The sequence below is a fragment of the Phalacrocorax carbo genome, chromosome 5, assembly GCF_963921805.1.
Source record: "Phalacrocorax carbo chromosome 5, bPhaCar2.1, whole genome shotgun sequence".
Lineage (NCBI taxonomy): Eukaryota > Metazoa > Chordata > Aves > Suliformes > Phalacrocoracidae > Phalacrocorax > Phalacrocorax carbo.
In genome coordinates, this window is record NC_087517.1 from 39,410,680 (window position 1) to 39,428,648 (window position 17,969).

The 17,969-nt window shown below is 39.1% G+C and overlaps 1 protein-coding gene across 4 annotated transcripts in view; it reads right to left on the reverse strand.

Annotated features, from left to right (window-relative positions):
- Window positions 1-17,969, reverse strand: part of ERBB4 (erb-b2 receptor tyrosine kinase 4) — a 651,514-nt gene that overhangs the window by 176,647 nt on the left and 456,898 nt on the right. For all 4 annotated transcript variants that reach the window (XM_064452102.1, XM_064452100.1, XM_064452103.1 and 1 more), the window contains exons 6-12: window positions 17,600-17,718; window positions 13,672-13,813; window positions 12,157-12,270; window positions 10,403-10,529; window positions 5,044-5,117; window positions 3,205-3,295; window positions 1,509-1,708 (exon numbers count right to left, since the gene is read on the reverse strand). In XM_064452102.1, coding sequence (XP_064308172.1) covers window positions 1,509-1,708; window positions 3,205-3,295; window positions 5,044-5,117; window positions 10,403-10,529; window positions 12,157-12,270; window positions 13,672-13,813; window positions 17,600-17,718 — 867 coding nt within the window. The remainder of the gene's footprint in view (window positions 1-1,508; window positions 1,709-3,204; window positions 3,296-5,043; window positions 5,118-10,402; window positions 10,530-12,156; window positions 12,271-13,671; window positions 13,814-17,599; window positions 17,719-17,969) is intronic.

Below are 17,969 nucleotides of genomic sequence, written 5' to 3' on the forward strand. Positions count from 1 at the left end.
CTGTATTGCCTTCCCATAAAACGTTCTACCAAACGTAATGGTATAATCCATAGTTTCACCACCTACACCTAGGACATCTTTTACAAACATACACAAAAACTTCTACCAAGAAAAGTTCTGTTCAACAGGTGCTTCTGTCTCACATAACAGAATGTTTACATCAAAGGATAAAGTATGCTGCAGTTTAAAAGTGGACAGTGGTCTGCTGGAGGTTAAGAAGCAACCCTTTTCCTCTACAACTCAGGCATGGTCACAATTAAATGATCTATGTCAACAGCAAGAGGCATTTCTTTAACTTTCACTTTTTTAACTTGTATGTAGAGAAACAGCCAAACAATAATAATAACAACATCAGTAATAACAATTATATCAACAACAATAACAACCACAAACAAAAAAAAAAACCATGCAGAGACCTGCCAAATAAGACTTTCCCCTTCATGTAGCTCTTGCATGGTAGAAGAGATTAGAAAAATAACTGAGCAGCAATGATAAATGTGTAGTTGTGTTTCACCTAACACTGGAAGGTACCCTCATATTATAGTGATGAGCACAGCCACAAATTCTCTCAAAGCATAACAGAATAGTACTTCAAAGGGAGGAGAAAAAGCAAAAAGAAAAGAAAAAAAAGGAAAAAAGAACTAAAAGAATAAGTTAAGAGTAGGACCACGGCCTGAAAAAAAATGAAAACAAACATTTCTGGCTGGTTCAGGCACAAAACCCGGAAGTATCACTTAAACATACAGCAATTCAATGAACCTCCTCTCTTGCTAGCAGACTAACAGATGCTTACCATGAACTGCATTGCTGCTACAATATGACTGTATTTATGTAATTTGCTGCCTGATTTCTGCATAACCAAATTGTTTCATCTGCTACGTAGCATTCATTTGCTTTTCAGTACTATGATCTCAGTCCAGGTATTGGCATGTAAGTTTTCCTGAAAGACAGTCAGGCCCAATTGAAAGTAGTCTTCCTTATCACATAGGTCAAGTAGAGAAAAGAGGAACCTAGTGATCAAAAACAGTCCCAAAAGTCACCTTTCTGGATTAAGACAGGGCCACTTTCGTGAAGAATGGTAGGAGAAACAAAAGATGCTAATCTCATTCCATAAGGAAAGGGATTTTTCAAATCTGTAAAATTAGTGCCTTTCATGAACATTACATACACTCCCCATTTATGGCTTTCAGAATTCGTATCTGTGAAACCTGACCTCTCATCTGGAAAGTTCACATCACAGTAAGGAAGCAGTGCCCTCTCTCTTCTCCCTTTCATTTGTTCATAGCTTAAAACATCTCATTTACCTATAAATCTGCTCAGAGGCGGACTGGACCGAATCCTTAGTCTGTAAATGATCATAGCTCCACTGATGTTCACAGAGCTCCAAGAGACATGAGCCAAGTTTCTGGCCTGCTCACTGCAGTGTGTCCTATCAGTAGTGGTATGATTTTTACCCGCATGTGAGCTAATCATAGGCAAGAACATTTGCACTGAGCAGCAGTACTTACTGCAGTTCTCTGCCTTTTTATTTCGATGAATCACCGTCTTTTGACTGGGTGTGCTGAAGAGGCTGGTCCAATTGACAGTGTGGTAGTAGCACAAATTGCTGTTGTCTGTTATGTAGATATTGCCAGCACTGATTTGCTTCAGGGACTGAAACTGCAGAGAGGTAATGCCTTGTTGCTTTAGGATGAGTAAGGAAAGGCCACTGTGATGAAAACAAAAGTAAGAGAGAACAGGAATTAGCTCCAGAAGGCAGAAGTTATTAGAGCTGGTAGGGAATTTCCCACTAGAAGTAGTTTCTAATGTCAAGATGATCTTTCTGGCAAACCTGAAATTTGGTCAGAAAACTTTTATTTTGGGGTGACACAAATATTTTATGTATCAAAATCCAGTTGTTGACAGCAACAGTTCTGTTGCCTAGAAAATTATGAGCCCTGTGAGACTTGTGATACTGCAAGCTTTGATGCTCACAGCACTAGGCCAACTGGGCCAGCAAAACACTTAATCTAGTTCCATTTCATCCATTAACATATTTTGTGAGATAAAGCGCTGTTGATGAAACTGAATGAAATCCAGATATTTTTTTTCTAAGACAACAGAATTAATACTCTGATAGTTTATATGCTAAGGAGAAACTGACAAAGTCGTGCAAAATGTATTGCCTCTGTCAGGCATCAAATTAATGTAATTTCTCGTAATACAGGAAGAAATTGTTATTTTCAAGGAAATTTTTCCAGCCCACTTTCCACATTTCATTTTTCTTTTGTTGTAATATGTGGTTATCTCCTTTCTTCATCAAAGGAATGGTAAATGATTGTCTGTGTAACATGGAAATGACTGCACATATTTTATGACTAAAGATCAGTGAAGACAATATCCAGTTTCTGGGCATCCTTCAAGTTATTGTATTTTAATGGTGAAAATTTTTTTCCAGCTGTTGCAAATAAAAATTGCTGCTTCCAAACAGAATGCGAGGCTGTAATTTAATCTCAAGGTTTCACTGCTATTCATAATCTACTTGGGTTGCTGTTTAAGATGCCAGCAGAATCCCATGACTGACTTGCTATATTTACACAATGGGGAACCAGGAGTTGCTGTATATATCGTTCAGGTCCTTTCTTGTGTTTCCCTCATTATATCTCACTTCTCTTCAAACCTATTCCTCCATATGAGTTTTCATGTGGAAATATCTCTGGTAAAAATGGCACTACAGAGCTAACGTTCACCCCACCTTCAAAGTTACACCCCACCTTCAAAGTACGTCAGTGATTTCAGTGTTCTTCCGTGTATTTATCTTTTACCATTTCTTAAGACGGCATTGTTCCTTGGGCACATAAGCCTGCACTTCCAATCTCAACGATGTAAACTCCCTGATAAGGGGGCTAAGTTCTACTATTAATGCCTTTTAAGTTAAGTTTCACATTCACAGGTATTTTAAATCATAAAATGTACTTTCTGGACAATGAGTTAACAGCTACAGCAATGAACCAAGATTTTTTTTTTTAATTGTAATGTTCAAAAGGTATTACCCATTATAAACAACTGATTAGCAAAGATACTGTTAATGAATACTTTAGTATCAGAGAAAAACCATATCCATTTATGATGCCCTCCCCAAAGGATGTTGCATTCTATGCTACTGAACAAGGAGTCATTGGATACTAGTAAAAAACGGTTCCAGCAACAGAGAAAGTACCTTACCTATAGAGAGCTCTTCCACCGATGGTAACCAAGTTAGAAAAGACCCTGAAATCTGTCATATTCTCAGGCCATGACTGTATGTTCAAATACCCTGAAGAAGAAAAAGGCAAGCATACAAATATCAATTACTTCAGCCATAAAGACTACTTTATCACATACATGAATTAGGATAGGCTTACCCTATACAGGAAAGACAGTGCTGGTTTGAGAAAAAGAAATAAACAGGTAATTAATGCTGCAGACTGCTGTCTTTGAATTCATCAGGCTGCTTACCACTGTCTCCTCCAAGAAGGCAAAGGAGGCCTCTAACAGTCACAGCACTATTCCGTCCACTTTCAACATCCACTGTGAGGGTGAACTTAAACACCAGCTGAAATCCTGTAAGGCCTCCCAGCCTTTTCTAAACAGCAGCAGCAAAACCAGAGAGTTGCCTGAATTAAGAGCATTTAGTTTTAAAATGTGCTAGAGAGTTGGGACAGAAGTTAAGAGATCTGTTATGATGTACTAAAAGATGACAAGACTTTCCTAAAACAAAGAACTTGCGTTTGTTTCTGAGTGTGTGTATGTGTGTGCACGCACGTAAGGACTGCTCATCACCAGAGAGCATTCTCTGCACAAGTATGTGGGACCACTTATTTTGTGCTACACAGGCCTCTAGAGAGTGCAGTTCCCTATGATTTGGAATTGGTACTGGACTGAAATGTAGCACACCTTTAAGCATAGGGGTAATTCTATTTAAGTAGTAAAGCTGAGACTGTCAATTAGACAATGTGCTTAAGAATGGCAAATTAGACACCCAGATGCCAGATTATCTTTGACGTTAATTAGGGAGAGATTTAAAGCTTACTTTCATTTTTTAATCCTACTGGTTTGCTGAAATACACAACTTTTGAGAGGCAAAGGATGTGGGAGAGAAGTAATTTCAAATGCCAAACACTTCACAGAATCACAGAATCCCAGGTTGGAAGGGACCTCAGGGATCATCTAGTCCAACCTTTCTAGGAAGAGCACAGTCTAGACAAGATGGCCCAGCACCCTGTCCAGACGACTCTTGAAGGTGTCCAACGTGGCCGAGTCAACCACTTCTGTGGGGAGATCATTCCAATGGTTGACTGTCCTCACTGTGAAAATTTTCCTCTTGTGTCCAGTCGGAATCTCCCCAAGAGCACTTGTTGAGCTCCACCCAGCTACAATCATGCTGTGGCATCCAGAGAGTTGGAGTTTTTTGTGGTGCACGGAACAGATTTTTTTTTTTTCCATTTCCCTACCTATACATAATCAGCAATCCAGAACTCAAAGCTGTAGTATCTTCCTGTCTGTCTCCCCAGTGGTGAAACAACAAGAAGCAAGATGCAAGAAAACAAAGTAATAAGTTCTAGCTATATGACCCCACTGAAAAGCCACAAAACATGGGAAGGACTACCACCCCACACAGTACACATTTGTCTTTAAATTACAGCAGCATATTTGCAGCAGCATCTGCTATTGGACCAAAAGAAGTACCTGCAAAACCAGATTGGCTTGTCTGGTTTTTTTCCAAGGCATATTTCAAATGCTTTCAAGCGAAGACCAAGACCCTTCGCCCACTGGACAGTAAGGTCTTGGCCTTCTGATGCTTGTGTACCCCAAACATAATGGGTATTTTGTATTTATGAACAAAGGAAAACACATTGTGAATAACAACAGATACTGAAGTTGTTGTGTATTAAACTTTTATGAAATTTACACCATGGTGAGTTTAAAGAAAGAAGCACTTTTTGTTCTTCAGAAAACCCAACAAATGACAAACATAAATGCAAAGTGAGAAGTTAAGAATAGATGAAATCAGAAGTGTGTTACCTGTTATCTCTCTCACTGTTTGGAAGATATTTAATTTCTCTGGATTGATTGCAGCGATTGTGTGATATGGGTCCCTAAAAGATTAAAAAGGCAAAATGTGATACTCTAAATAAAAAAAAAGATCAGGTTCTCAAAGCTATACAATGTGGAAAGCAGTATTCAGGAGGTCAATTCTTTGCTTTTAGGCAGCATATGTTCCAGATTTCTTCACACTGTTCCCAGTTTCTTCAGACTGCTGTTCCTGCAGAAACTGCATCTAACTTCTCCCAAGTCGTCATGAAGGAAAATAATGGTGCTTAGCATTTTTAAGGTTCAAGCCATTAATGTTTCAGCAAACATTTATAGAAAATTAAGGGCTTCTAAACAACCATGGGTGACCTCCCTAAAGGAAAGATGAATTTTCAACATTTTTTCCAGGAATACTAGCTCAAATGGTACAGCTATGAAACTGTACTCCCAGGACTAACAAAAACTGCTACTGAAATGACTGACAAGCTATAGGCAACACAAAACTAAATGCTTTCCAGGAGTTCCTCACACACATCATTAAGAGGGTACACTTTATAAGGTGTTGAACAGGGAACATCAAAAAGCACAGGTCCTTGCCAAGCAAGTTTGTCACCTGAGAGATGAAATACTCCCAAACATTAAAATTTCAAAGTTAGATACACTACAGTGTAAAAAGATGAAGCTGACCTTGATTTTGGCAGTGCCATCATTTAGCAAATAATCCCACCCCCACCAATTTTAAAGGAGTAAAGACCCTCCAACTATTTGAGAAGCTGACTAGAAGCCTAATCCAAACAAAAATCCTTTAAAAAAATCAGGAAAAGATTCTTCTCTCACATGTTGTTTTGTTACTTTTGTGGGTTTTCTGAGGGTAGGAAACATCCTCAGTAAATGGAGAGCATGCATTTCCACCTCTTCTTTTGCTTTCCAAGAGACATCGTTCTTGGAATTGGAACATGCAGGTAATCAACCAGGCTGTCTTTAGGGACAGGCCTCACAAGTCTGTGTGGTGACAGACTGATGGGGTCACTTCTAACCATCCTGAAGACGACCCTGTTAGCAGCAAGAAAATGAGTTCTCAAACCTTAACATAAAGCCCTGTGGACCACAGAAGCATCACATACACTTAATTTTAACAATTTGGGGCTCTCAGGAAACTAGATAACATGTTTTGACTGCCTAACAGAAACACAGCACTTCACTTTTACAATACATTACTATTAAAAAAGGCAAACCCTTGCCTGTACTGAACACGAGGTTGCTGAATTTCACCTACAAATACTAACATAAAGTAGTTTTTAAAGATACAAATATACATTTAATCCCCTTAAGCAGCAAATGTCTGATATGTATTTAGGTCTACCTTCATCCCACTTAACTTCTGGACACTAATTAAAGCCAATTCATTGTTAGCTAATTTATATATAAACTATTATAAATATTTGTGCATAAATTCAACTCATAGTTAAATATATAGTTTTTATATCAATCATTACAAGTTCATAAAGACTTAGAAGTTCTAGTACTCAGGAAAGGGAAAGACAGGCTACAGAATCACAGGATCAAAAATATGCCAGGATTGATGGTAATGGCACAGTGTCCAATGAAAACAAACAAAAAAATCCGCTCAGCTTCTTTCACTGAAGTTATTCTCTGCCACTACAAAAAGTCTTTCAATTCCCAACAGACAGCTAGCCTTTAAGTCCCTACAAACTGAAACACTGAAAATTCATACTTTTAAAAGCTACACTTCACTCTGAGTAAACAAATTTGTAACAGAAGTTAAATAAAAGTTGGAGTGGAAATAGATATTATTGTTGTTGTTCCATACTATTCTTTTATCTAATAACCTACTTGTGCAGCTAGTGTAATTTTTTAAATTACCTTTCTAAATGATTGTTTTGCAAAATGCAACAGAAATTTTTAAACAAAAAGGTGTTCCAGAAATATAAAGTTATTTTAATTGGTTCTCAAATCTTCTTCTCTTCTTTTAATATATACTACTGTAATTTATGCTGTGGAAAAATTTAGGGTTGCAAAACTCAGTGTCCTAATACTTAAGACTTGTTGGAGTGAGTTTTCTACATAAAGAATGAGAGACAAAGTACTAAACAGTTTCAACATTACATGTCCTTGGCTTATATTCTTCTATTAAATTAAAACAAAATATTTTAACCCTCTGCTTTATAGTACATAATTTAGATATTTTTCAGATTAATACGTTTTTATTCAAGGTTGGTTTTGGTCCCATTAATTCAGACATATTTTTTAATGAGACTCATCTTGTAACTTTGCAGCTAATATAAGTTTTGCAACAAAAGCATTGTAATACCCAAAATTACATTTCATGTAATGCACTGGAATAATCCACATAAAATTGCTTATGTCCTCTAGCTGCTTGTCTTGCATTTACTAGATACTTCCTGTCTTGTGAGATTTAGTAGTTTTACATATAGCCTCTCAGTTGGTCATTTGGTCAGATGAGAAAGTGTGACAGCCTAAGCGCTGACTCCTGTGTGACCTTCTCCAGGGTTTCATCAAGTTCCAAGCAGCATTTCCTTAAGCCACTTGAACCAAACTCCTTCCTCCCTCTGCTACATTAACCTTTCACACCGTACTCCCTGCTGGAGAGATGAGAGGGCCAGCTACACAGTCAAAGCTCACATTTGCTGGCCCTTTGAGAACCATTGAGCTGTAGGGCTCCACTGAAGTGGTTTTTCCACTGTCTTTCTAATGACTGGAGTCAAGTTGTAAGTGAAGTATTACAACCAATCACTCTATCAAATCAAGGAAACAAGTAGTTTCTTTCCACCTCACCTGGTAGGGAAATGTGAACCAGGCAGCCTAATGTCATCCACTTCATTATAATCTAACCATATCTGAATACATAGAAAGACTAAAGAAAATCTGCTGGCACTACTCATGCCAGAATTCCATTTCAGATCAATTTGCTGACTTTCAGTTAATCACATATTCACTATGCCATAAAGTGGCAAACATGGAGTTTGTTTGAGAACTGTATTTTAAGATATCAAATCTTGACAACGAGTTGCAAGCAATGTTGAAAGCTCTGAAAAAAAAAAACCCAAGTTAAAATTGGAAGTCTACACAGCGGTAGAAGCAATCGAGTACTTTACACTGTTAACATACCACAAAATATCTGCATACACAGAATACACAGAATCATATAGGTTGGGAAAGACCTCCAAGATCATCAAGTCCAACTGTTAACCTAGCACTGCCAAGTCCACCACTAAACCATGTCCTTAAGCACCACATCCAAATGTCTTTTAAATACCTCCAGGGATGGTGACTCCACCACCTCTCTGGGCAGCCTGTTCTAATCCCTGACAAACCCTTAAGGGCAAGAAATTTTTCCTACTATCCAATCTAAACCTCCCCTGGTGCAACTTGAGGCCATTTCCTCTCGTCCTGTCAACTTGTTACTTGAGAGAAGAGACCAACAGCCACCTTGCTACAACCTTCTTTCAGGTAGTTGTAGAGAGCGATAAGGTCTCCCCTCAGCCTCCTCTTCTCCAGGCAAAACAGCCCCAGCTCCCTCAACCTCTCCTCATAAGACTTGCTCTCCAGACCCTTCACCAGCTTTGTTGCCCTCTCTGGACACACTCCAGCAACTCAATGTCCTCTTGTACTCAGGGGCCCAAAACTGAACACATTATTCAAGGTGTGGCCTCACCCGTGCCGAGTACAGGGGCACAATCACTTCCCTACTCCTGCTGGCCACACCATTCCTGACACAAGCCAGGATGCTGTTGGCTGCCTTGGACACCTGGGCACACTGCTGGCTCATGTTCAGCTAGCTGTTGACAAACACCCCCCGGGTCCTTCTCCATCGGGCAGCTCTCCAGCCACTCCTCCCCAAGCCTGTAGCATTGCATTGGGTTATTGTGGCCCAAGTGCAAGACCCAGTACTGAGCTTGTTGAACTCCATACAGTTGGCTTTGACCCATTGATCCAGCCTGTCCAGGTCCCTCTGCAGAGCCTTCCTACCCTCAAGCAGACCAACACTCCTGCCCAACTTGGGATCATCTGCAAACTTACTGAGGGTGCACTCAGTCCCCTCATGCAGATCATTGACAAAGATATTAAACAGAACTGGCCACAACACAGCCCTGGGGAACACCGCTTGTGACCAGCTGCCAACTGGATTTAGCTCTATTCATATAACTCTCTGGGCCTGGCCATCCAGCCAGTTTTTCACCCAGCAGAGAGTACACCCATCCAAGCCATGAGCAGCCAGTTCTTCCAGGAGAGTGGTGTGGGAAACAGTGTGAAAGGCTTTGCTGAAGTCTAGGTAGACAACATCCACAGGCTTTCCCTCACCTACTACTTATCACAACGAAGGGGCAAAAGGGTTTAATCTTATTTGTAGATTTTGAGGATTTTGTTCATTTTAATAGGTCCAGAAATACCTCAAAGAATCACATGTAACTCACTATGGCTGATTACAACATGAAGGATTGAATTAGTAAGAAGATACAATCATATTTGTATTCTCTCAATGATAGAAAGAATACAATGCAGGAAAGCAGCTAGTTGCATTGGACTTCACCTGACCATCAAAACAGGGTATGTCTGTCTTCCCTGGATACATCCCATCCTTGCAGCATTTGCACCATGCATTCACCTTTGCTACAACAGCAAACACACAATGCACCAAACTATAAACAGCATGGCACTAGTTATCTGGCTGGTATATCTTCCCTTAGAAGGACATATTGGGGATACTTTTAAATACTGGTTCTGTACCTCCCCATCTTCAATCGTTACTAAGACTTACTCAATATACCACCATATTTAAACCAAAATACTGGATTTAAATACCAGTGAGTTTTGTGTATCTCTGCAATTGAACTTGGCTATATCCTTCAAAAGTGATTAACAAGAGGGCAGCCTTTCTGCATGTATATGCAGTGACAGCCACCCACTATGACAATTTATGCTAGGTGAGGCACTCTCTCTGTATATTCTGCACATTAGACTACTAGTCATAGGAAATTTAAACCAAACTAATGGAAAGTAACCTCCCTTTCTCCCTTCTGTTCTCTAATGAGCCATTATTTTAAGCCAGTACCAAGGATCTCATAAAGTAACCAAAGATCACAGTTGTCTTTTCTCTTTCTAGTGCAAACAGTCTACTTCATCCTTTTTTTCCTAGAGGTTGAATCATAAGAATCGAGGTAACAGTTTCGTTCATAATGGAAGGTAGAAAACTGATTTATCCTGGATCTGCTATTCTGTAAAAGAAGCCTGCAGCCATCATTAAGGTGTTGATGCAATTCATTTCAGCTGGCACCATGACATAACGTCTTAACATTTTGTCACTTACCCATGAATCCCAGTAACAAGGAAGATAAGGTTGCCATTGATCTTAGTACAGTTTATGAACTTGTCAATGTTGCTGGAATCCACTGTCTGAGCCGACACTAAACTCCCTGTTCCAATGCCATCACATGCTGCCAAAACAAAGAGTTTGTGTAAAGAACCAGGAAAAACAATTACTGCATCAGAACATGTTGGCCTTCTAGTTATGAGTCTTCACTTTTTCCAGAGATAGAGCAGCAGAGAGGTGTTAAAACAGCACCCTTTATCCATATTCCCAAAGAAGCACATGCTAATTTAAAACAAACAATAAGCTTAAGTACCTGCCACAGAAGGACATCCTGGCACAGAGGTTAAGGTATTTCACACTTGACCTAAAGGCAAGTATAAACCACACAAAAACCCACTCAAGCCAGCTGTAAACACATAGTTTACAGACTGAGCTCAGACTAGCCTGGTGGCCATGCCATTTATGTGTGCACTACACACTGCAGAAACAGAGGCGTCCTAACACTGTCAGCTCAAGAGGTCCCCTTTGCACTGGTGGGTTTGTGAACTTAACTAGTCACATGCCATAAGGTCTTTTAGAAAGGATGTACAAATAATTCTTTACTGATCATCCCCACAAATAAGTCAGCTGGGGCCTGGAGAAACTTTGGTATCCAGTGAGGAAACTTCTCTGTGTAGCCTTTCTATGTAATTTGGTTGCATTTTCTGGGAATACAAAACCAAATCCTTCATGTCTTCCATCACATAATGTATCCTGTCTCCCTAACTGCGATCCTCTAATGGCAACTACCAGCAGTACACCTGAACCTTTTACGCACGTGATAACTTTCCTCCTCAGAGAGTAAGGCTAAGAGTTTGACAGGAACACTACACATGCATTTTCATGGATGTTTATCCAGCAAAAAAAGTTCTTTACTGCAATTAGGTTAAAGGACTGGACATTGCCTTCACTTAGAGTTCAGCATGTCAGTACCCTGCCTTGGTAGAGATCTCTGTGTTGGACTGTTTCAGCCATGTGGAGTGACTGTTGATTTACAGAGGTTTTCAGTAGCTTCATTTTGAATTCCCTTCCAGATATGGCTTACATGAGGACTGGAAAGAGGCATAGGCCCACTTGGGAAAACTGATGGTGTTTTGCTCCCGAGACCTTCACACAGGGAGCAGAAAATCTCCCTGGTGGTGCTTGGGACAACAAAGTAACCTATAGATTTCAGCCTTCTCAACAGCACCAACACTGAAAAACTTCTAGTCAATGTTTTAGATGCTGAGAAAAGAGGTAGAAGATTCAGGGAAAACAGAGACATTTTTAAAAATCAAAGGAAATAAATGGAGATCTTGTATTGACAAGTATGAGACATACCATTCATTAAAGCCAAGGCCTTAGTATGCCCTCCTTTGGAATGGCGAAAGGACAGGAAACACCTCCAGGAAATACCTCCAGGAAATGTCATTAAAGTAACATAATAAAGAATTCTTTCAGATTTCTCTAAAACCAACAGAGAAATCCCCTTCATTTTTATCTAATAAAAAGTAATTGGTGTGATTATATTACCACTACAACTTATTGAATTTTCATTCCATTGTATATACTTCACACACAGCCTACGTAGCTCAAAGTTCTGTGGATATGCAAAGGCTATTAATATTCTACAACATACTCACAAAGGGTATTTCACACCAAAATAACACCCTTCTCTGCTCTACTACAGTGTCGATCACATTCAAGAAAATTTATATTAAACTGCTGTTTACCTTTAGGACAAATGTCAGTGCAGGGCTTGCACATCTTAATACCATTTTCTTCAACCTCCATCTTGGAGCTTGGACATGCACGGACACAAGAGCTGGAATCTACCACGAAGTTGTCTGAAGAGAAAAAGAAGATATTGGCAGAGAGCAAACACTGGACTAAATACTACTGGGACACATGTTTATGGACTCTATGTCAATCCATCTTATTAATTACCTCAGCACTTCCACATTGACATTAACATTTAATGTTCAGTGTTTTCAGAAGTGTATAAGCAAGCAAATTAGGCATGTCTTCGAAGACTTATGAAAATCCATGAATTGTCAGGGCTGATCCCCCCTTTCCCCAGTTTCGTTTTATCACTATTTGTGGCAATAAAGCTATAGTAATTGGAGAGAAATGCCCTGTCCCTTTCATACATACACAAATTTATACATCTGGGAGAAAACACTGCAATAGACAATGACAAGTATTTCAATTTTGCCTTGTAAAACAACTGCCAAGGGGAATATAGACTGATCCTACCTAAACGAAAGCTTAATAATGTCAAGTAAAGGGGGGGGGGGGGGGGGGGGGGAGAGGAGAAATTAAAAAGCTCAAGGAAGTATTTGGACAAAGAATCATATCCCTTAAGTAGTGCATGGTATACCAGTTTTGAAAAAAAAATTTGGATTTTGCTTTAAATTATGGTTCCATTTATTACAGATTACTCATCCTTCTTATATGTAATTTATGTATAAAATAATTAATGCACAACAGCACTGTAAACCTTGGTGGGAATGAAAGGAGAGCCAGAATACTGTCTGCCTTATTTTTCTTTCTAACTAGAACAGCAGTATCAAAGACTACATCAGTGATGACCCTCAATATTTTTCTGTTACTTGTCATCATCTGTCTGGCATCTCAGAAGCATGTGTTTTTTACATGCATGGGATTATTCTTTTTTTTAACTCCCTTCTCCCCTCTAATTTTACTCTGGAGCTTTAAGACTGTATTGTTGTCAGATTTCAATGTTTTTGCTTCATTGGGACAGAACTGCTCAGAAAATACTTATGGGAACTTTCTATCAAACCATCATTATTCCAAGTTAAGAAAAGGGAATCAGTATCATGAAAGCATTTGGTGCCAGGTAGTACTGGTGGTGGACTGTTATTTTCCTGAAACAGAAATTTCTACCCTTTTACAATCCCCCTATTTTAACAGTTCATTCTGAAGTTTACAAATGCTGATCTAAAGCATGAACGTAATAAGTGGTGGTCATGAAAACAGAAACTTAGTGAATTCCCTTTCTTTAAGAAAATCACTACAGTATAGCATACTTGGAAAGTGTCAGCAATGCAGAATGTCTCTGTCTTTAGTTAACACGACTGAATTATTACAGGCTGAAAGCACATGTGGAGTGATTTGAGATCTTGCACTATGCACTTAGCTCTCATTCTCTCATTGTTTTGTAAGGCTCCTGAAATGCAACTCAAGTTTTCCATCGCTGTAGGAAAAGGCAACTAACACACACTTACGTGGGCACTTTTTGACGCAAAAAGCCCCATAGGTGTACTTGGCATTGTGATTATGCTCCAGCTGGAAGGTGGTAGGATTGTATACAAAAGTCTGGGGGCACTGCGTGACACATGCACCACTATCATTGAAATTCATACAGGCCTGCAAAACAAGGGAGAAAAAAATATTAAATTAAATCTTATAGCTGCTTTTGGTTTGTTTTTTGGTTTCTGTTTTTTTGTTTGTTTGTCTGGTTGGTTGGTTTTTGTTTGTTTGTTTTTAGTTTAAAATACAGTCTCGGTTGTTCAGACTTGCTGCAACCGTGAGGAATGTGACATATAGTTTTCTAACATTCATTTTGGCTACTTAGTTTTCTTGCTAGGATCTTGGCAAACACCTGACTTGCAAAAGGGGGCTCACTGAGCCGCCTTAATTTGAAACACAGTTGACTGTTAAAGCACTTCCTACAAAAACATAACACCACTGTAATTTGTTTCATAACTGTTGTTACTACTAGCAATTAACTAATTCTCAACTCGATAGGATGTTCTAAAACTGCCAAGAGCAAACAGCTATTTATCATAGTCAGTCTAAACAAATGCTAATGACTTTTTCAGAGGTCCAACCTTTAGATTTCTTACAGATTGAGTCCGACATCCAGCTGAAAACTCAAATTCCCAATTAGAAAGCAAAAGGATAAGAACTTTTGAGCTAGCACAGGAGGGGGTCATTTCCCTAAGTGGCCAGTTTAACAAGGTCAGTTGCTTCACACACCAAAAGAAAATAGGACTTTGTATCGCTTAGCATTCAAGCTCAGCCACCCACAGCTGACAGAGGACAGGGCCCTGACAAATGAAGAGGCAAGTGTGTGGATAAATAAAGTAATGGTATGCAGGGAAAATAATTGACCATGCAAGGTTGATAATTAGTAATAGAAAAACTCCACCAGTTTTGACATTCCTTATCACCACATATCATGTCTATGACTTTAATCACAGCTTGTAAAAAATTGTTGGAATGATATTCAAAAAGCCTACCATAAATGTCAAATTTCATATGAATGTGAAAGCTGGCTTTGATCCCTTGATCCCTCTAGCAGTTTAAGCAACCACTGCTACTGGATTCTGCTTCCTCAACAACCTGTCTTCCAGAAGCCAGGTTGCTTTAGAAGTTTTAGTCTAGGGATGAATCCTTCTGGTCCTTCTCCAGTTGTAAAAAATACAGATGGTTTTGAATGTGTCAACAAGTATACCAACACGTGTGTCATGTCCCCTCCTCTGCAGGGCTGGGACTGAGAGAAAAGTAAAAAAAGATTCCTCTGTTCTGCTGCTTTTACGAACAGTCCTTATCTCCGTTCAGATCAGGACCCCCAGGACTGAGGGAGGTTACTTTTCATGTCAGGAGATTTCAGAAGGGAGAGGTTAATAACGTAACCAAGGGAGAAGGACAGATCTGCTGCTAAAAGCGACAAACCGGGAGTTCCATGATGAAGGCACTGTCCTATATCGAACATGAGCTAAGCCAAACAGCTGATCTTGTCTTTTCTGGGTCCTTAAAATGCATATTACAAAAATTGATGGTTTCTCACAGAACCACATTTTTTTTTCCTTACAAAGATAAATACAGTCAGTTACTTCTTCACTTATAAGAAATGGATGGGAAGTCCACCCTACGAATAGGGTTGTGTCACTTTTCTTGTTCCACTGGGCACTCAACCAGGCCCTTCTAAGCATTTCAAGTTTTAGATCCAGTTTGGTTTTGAATGCAAGATAAGAACATCTCTAAAACTTTGCGTTAGCATGTTTGCTTGCAGTTGTGTCAAATGATGATTACTGTCTTGGTTTTAGAACTGAATATGCAAAAGATTGTGTGGCAGCATACAGAGGAGGATGAATGAACTTTATTTAGAAATATTAAAACCATATTTACAACAGGATGCTAATATGCTAAAGGATTTGTAATGCTTCATAAACTGTACTTTTGCTTAGTAATAAATACTAATTTAGTTTGTTTCCTCATCATAATTTTTACATCTGCTGTTGACTTAAAAGGTACTCTATCATGTACATGACAATCCTCTGACAATGGTTCAGCAAATTCATAAAGTAAAGCACACCAATACTCTTCGGAGAGGTGGCACTTCTCGAGAAAAGCTCATCTAGAAGATGTGGGAACTATTCCTTTATGACTATAATGCTTTGTATACATTTGTAATTGCTTCAATAATATATGTAAACTTCTAGCATTTGGTGCTAAATGCTGCAAATTTGTGAATAAAAGCACAGGAAAATACACAGGGGAAAAACGAAGTTCTGTACATCAGCTGAAAGCTAAGCACAGTTGTCCATAGCTTAAAGGATTACACCTTTTACCCAGTGTGTACTAAGCAAGTAATGACTAGTCCTGAAAATTGCCAGACCCCTGCTGAATTTCTTTTACATTGCTCTCAGGCAATGACGGAATAAGAATAAAGACCTGGGTGCTTCTCTGCTGGATTGGAACAGACATGCTAGTTGATTTTTAGCATATATATTTCCATAACTGCCACAATTCAGACAGTCTCACTCATTTTCTTTCAGGCTGCAGTGTTACAGAACTTATGCTGCAAATAACTTAACCTTTGAAAATGGACACGCATCAGCTTTGAGGATATTCCTCAACAGCCAAATGGGAACAATAACTGCATTTTTCTTCTTTCGTTTACCTATTTTGATTGTACCTGACATGGAAAAGAATGTTATTTTCCCACCTCTCTAGCCCAAAGGCAACACAACTTCTGGTGAGTGTTGGATCAGGCATACCATGTGTGCTGAATATCTACATGTGCAAAGCCCTAGCCACAATAAACAGCTTTAGTAAAACCTGTTAGCCACAAATCAGGCCATCACTGCACCTCATCAGCAGCGAAAGAATAGCATTTAGAATGTGTTTTTGAAGCACAACACCTACCAGTATCAGACAATATATGAACAGAAAGAAAGTTTCAGGTCCAGCCAGGGAAAAATTCGGTTTTGCCAGTTTATTATGATCCACTTGCCTACACTATCAGAACATCTGCCATTTCCTATACCATACAATACCTCCTCTGAATCCTATCTGGCAGATTTTTAAAGAAGCCTACCCAACTTTATAGATATTTGTCTCTTCAATCACTTGGGTACCTTTGAAAATCCACCTCTCTGTGCATGTTCTAGTTCTAGGCTTCTTTAGGCCTAGGTTTGCCTCCTCTGATAACATTAGCAAAACTTGTCCCTGCAAGCCAGTGTGATGAGCTACACAGTTTTTGAGATCAGTGTTGGGTTCTGAAGCTGCTTACACTCGTATAAATAATGGACTACAAACAAATCTGTCTAAAGGCCTCTATGTTCAGATTGTCTATTTTTTTAAGGAGAAAGTTAACCTTTTCCTCTTTTCATCGTAAGCACAAAAAGCAGCATGCATTTGAAGTAGAGTATTTTGGAAACCACTTTCCTTCCATCTCCACAAAGAAGCATGCCCAGTAAAAAAGCTGAATTAAAATCAAGTCTGGCAGTAATAGGGAACACTTTCACAGAGAAGCTAAATTGTATTCTTGCCTTTCAAATAAAAAGCACACAGAGCAGTAATAAAAGCCATGCTCAAATGTAATGATAAATACCTCTAAAAATTCCCTATCACCTCTAAAAGTTAATTTCAGAAAAGGAAAAGATAAAAATCAGAGAGATTAGCATATTAATAGTTCCCAACCTGTATTTACAAATCTCATAAATCTGTTAATGGGTAATATTAAGTAGATAAGTGATGTTAATGTAATGTGAAAAATATTAAATGCTAAAATTTGCAGTCTATACCTGGGAGTGTGCATGCAATACATTAAAAGGGACAAAATCATGAATTTCATGGATTAAAGCATTAAGACTTTGCAGTGTGACTGCCAAGAACAAGAAAAATGAGAAGCCTCACACATACAAAGCAATCAGTGTCTTTAGGTCCAGAACAGCCTCCAGCGCATTCCCGGTGGCAGCAGTCGCTGACGTAGGGCCCATAGCACCGTCCATCACACTGCTCTGCACACACTGTCTTTGTTACTAGGAGGAAGCAGGAGAAATTATCATGTCAGAATCAGAACTAAGGAGAGAGCTCTTCAACTGCACACTGAGGAAAACAACAAGCCAAACAGCATACTGAAAAAAAACCTCTCAAGTTTTAAGGTAATTGCTTCAACGGTACTGGCCACTCATATCCTCCAGAATGCCTTCACAATACCTTCTTTAGGGACATATATGTTGCTCGAGGACTGCAGAGGAAGAACTTCTAAAGCATTTGCTTTTACCCATGG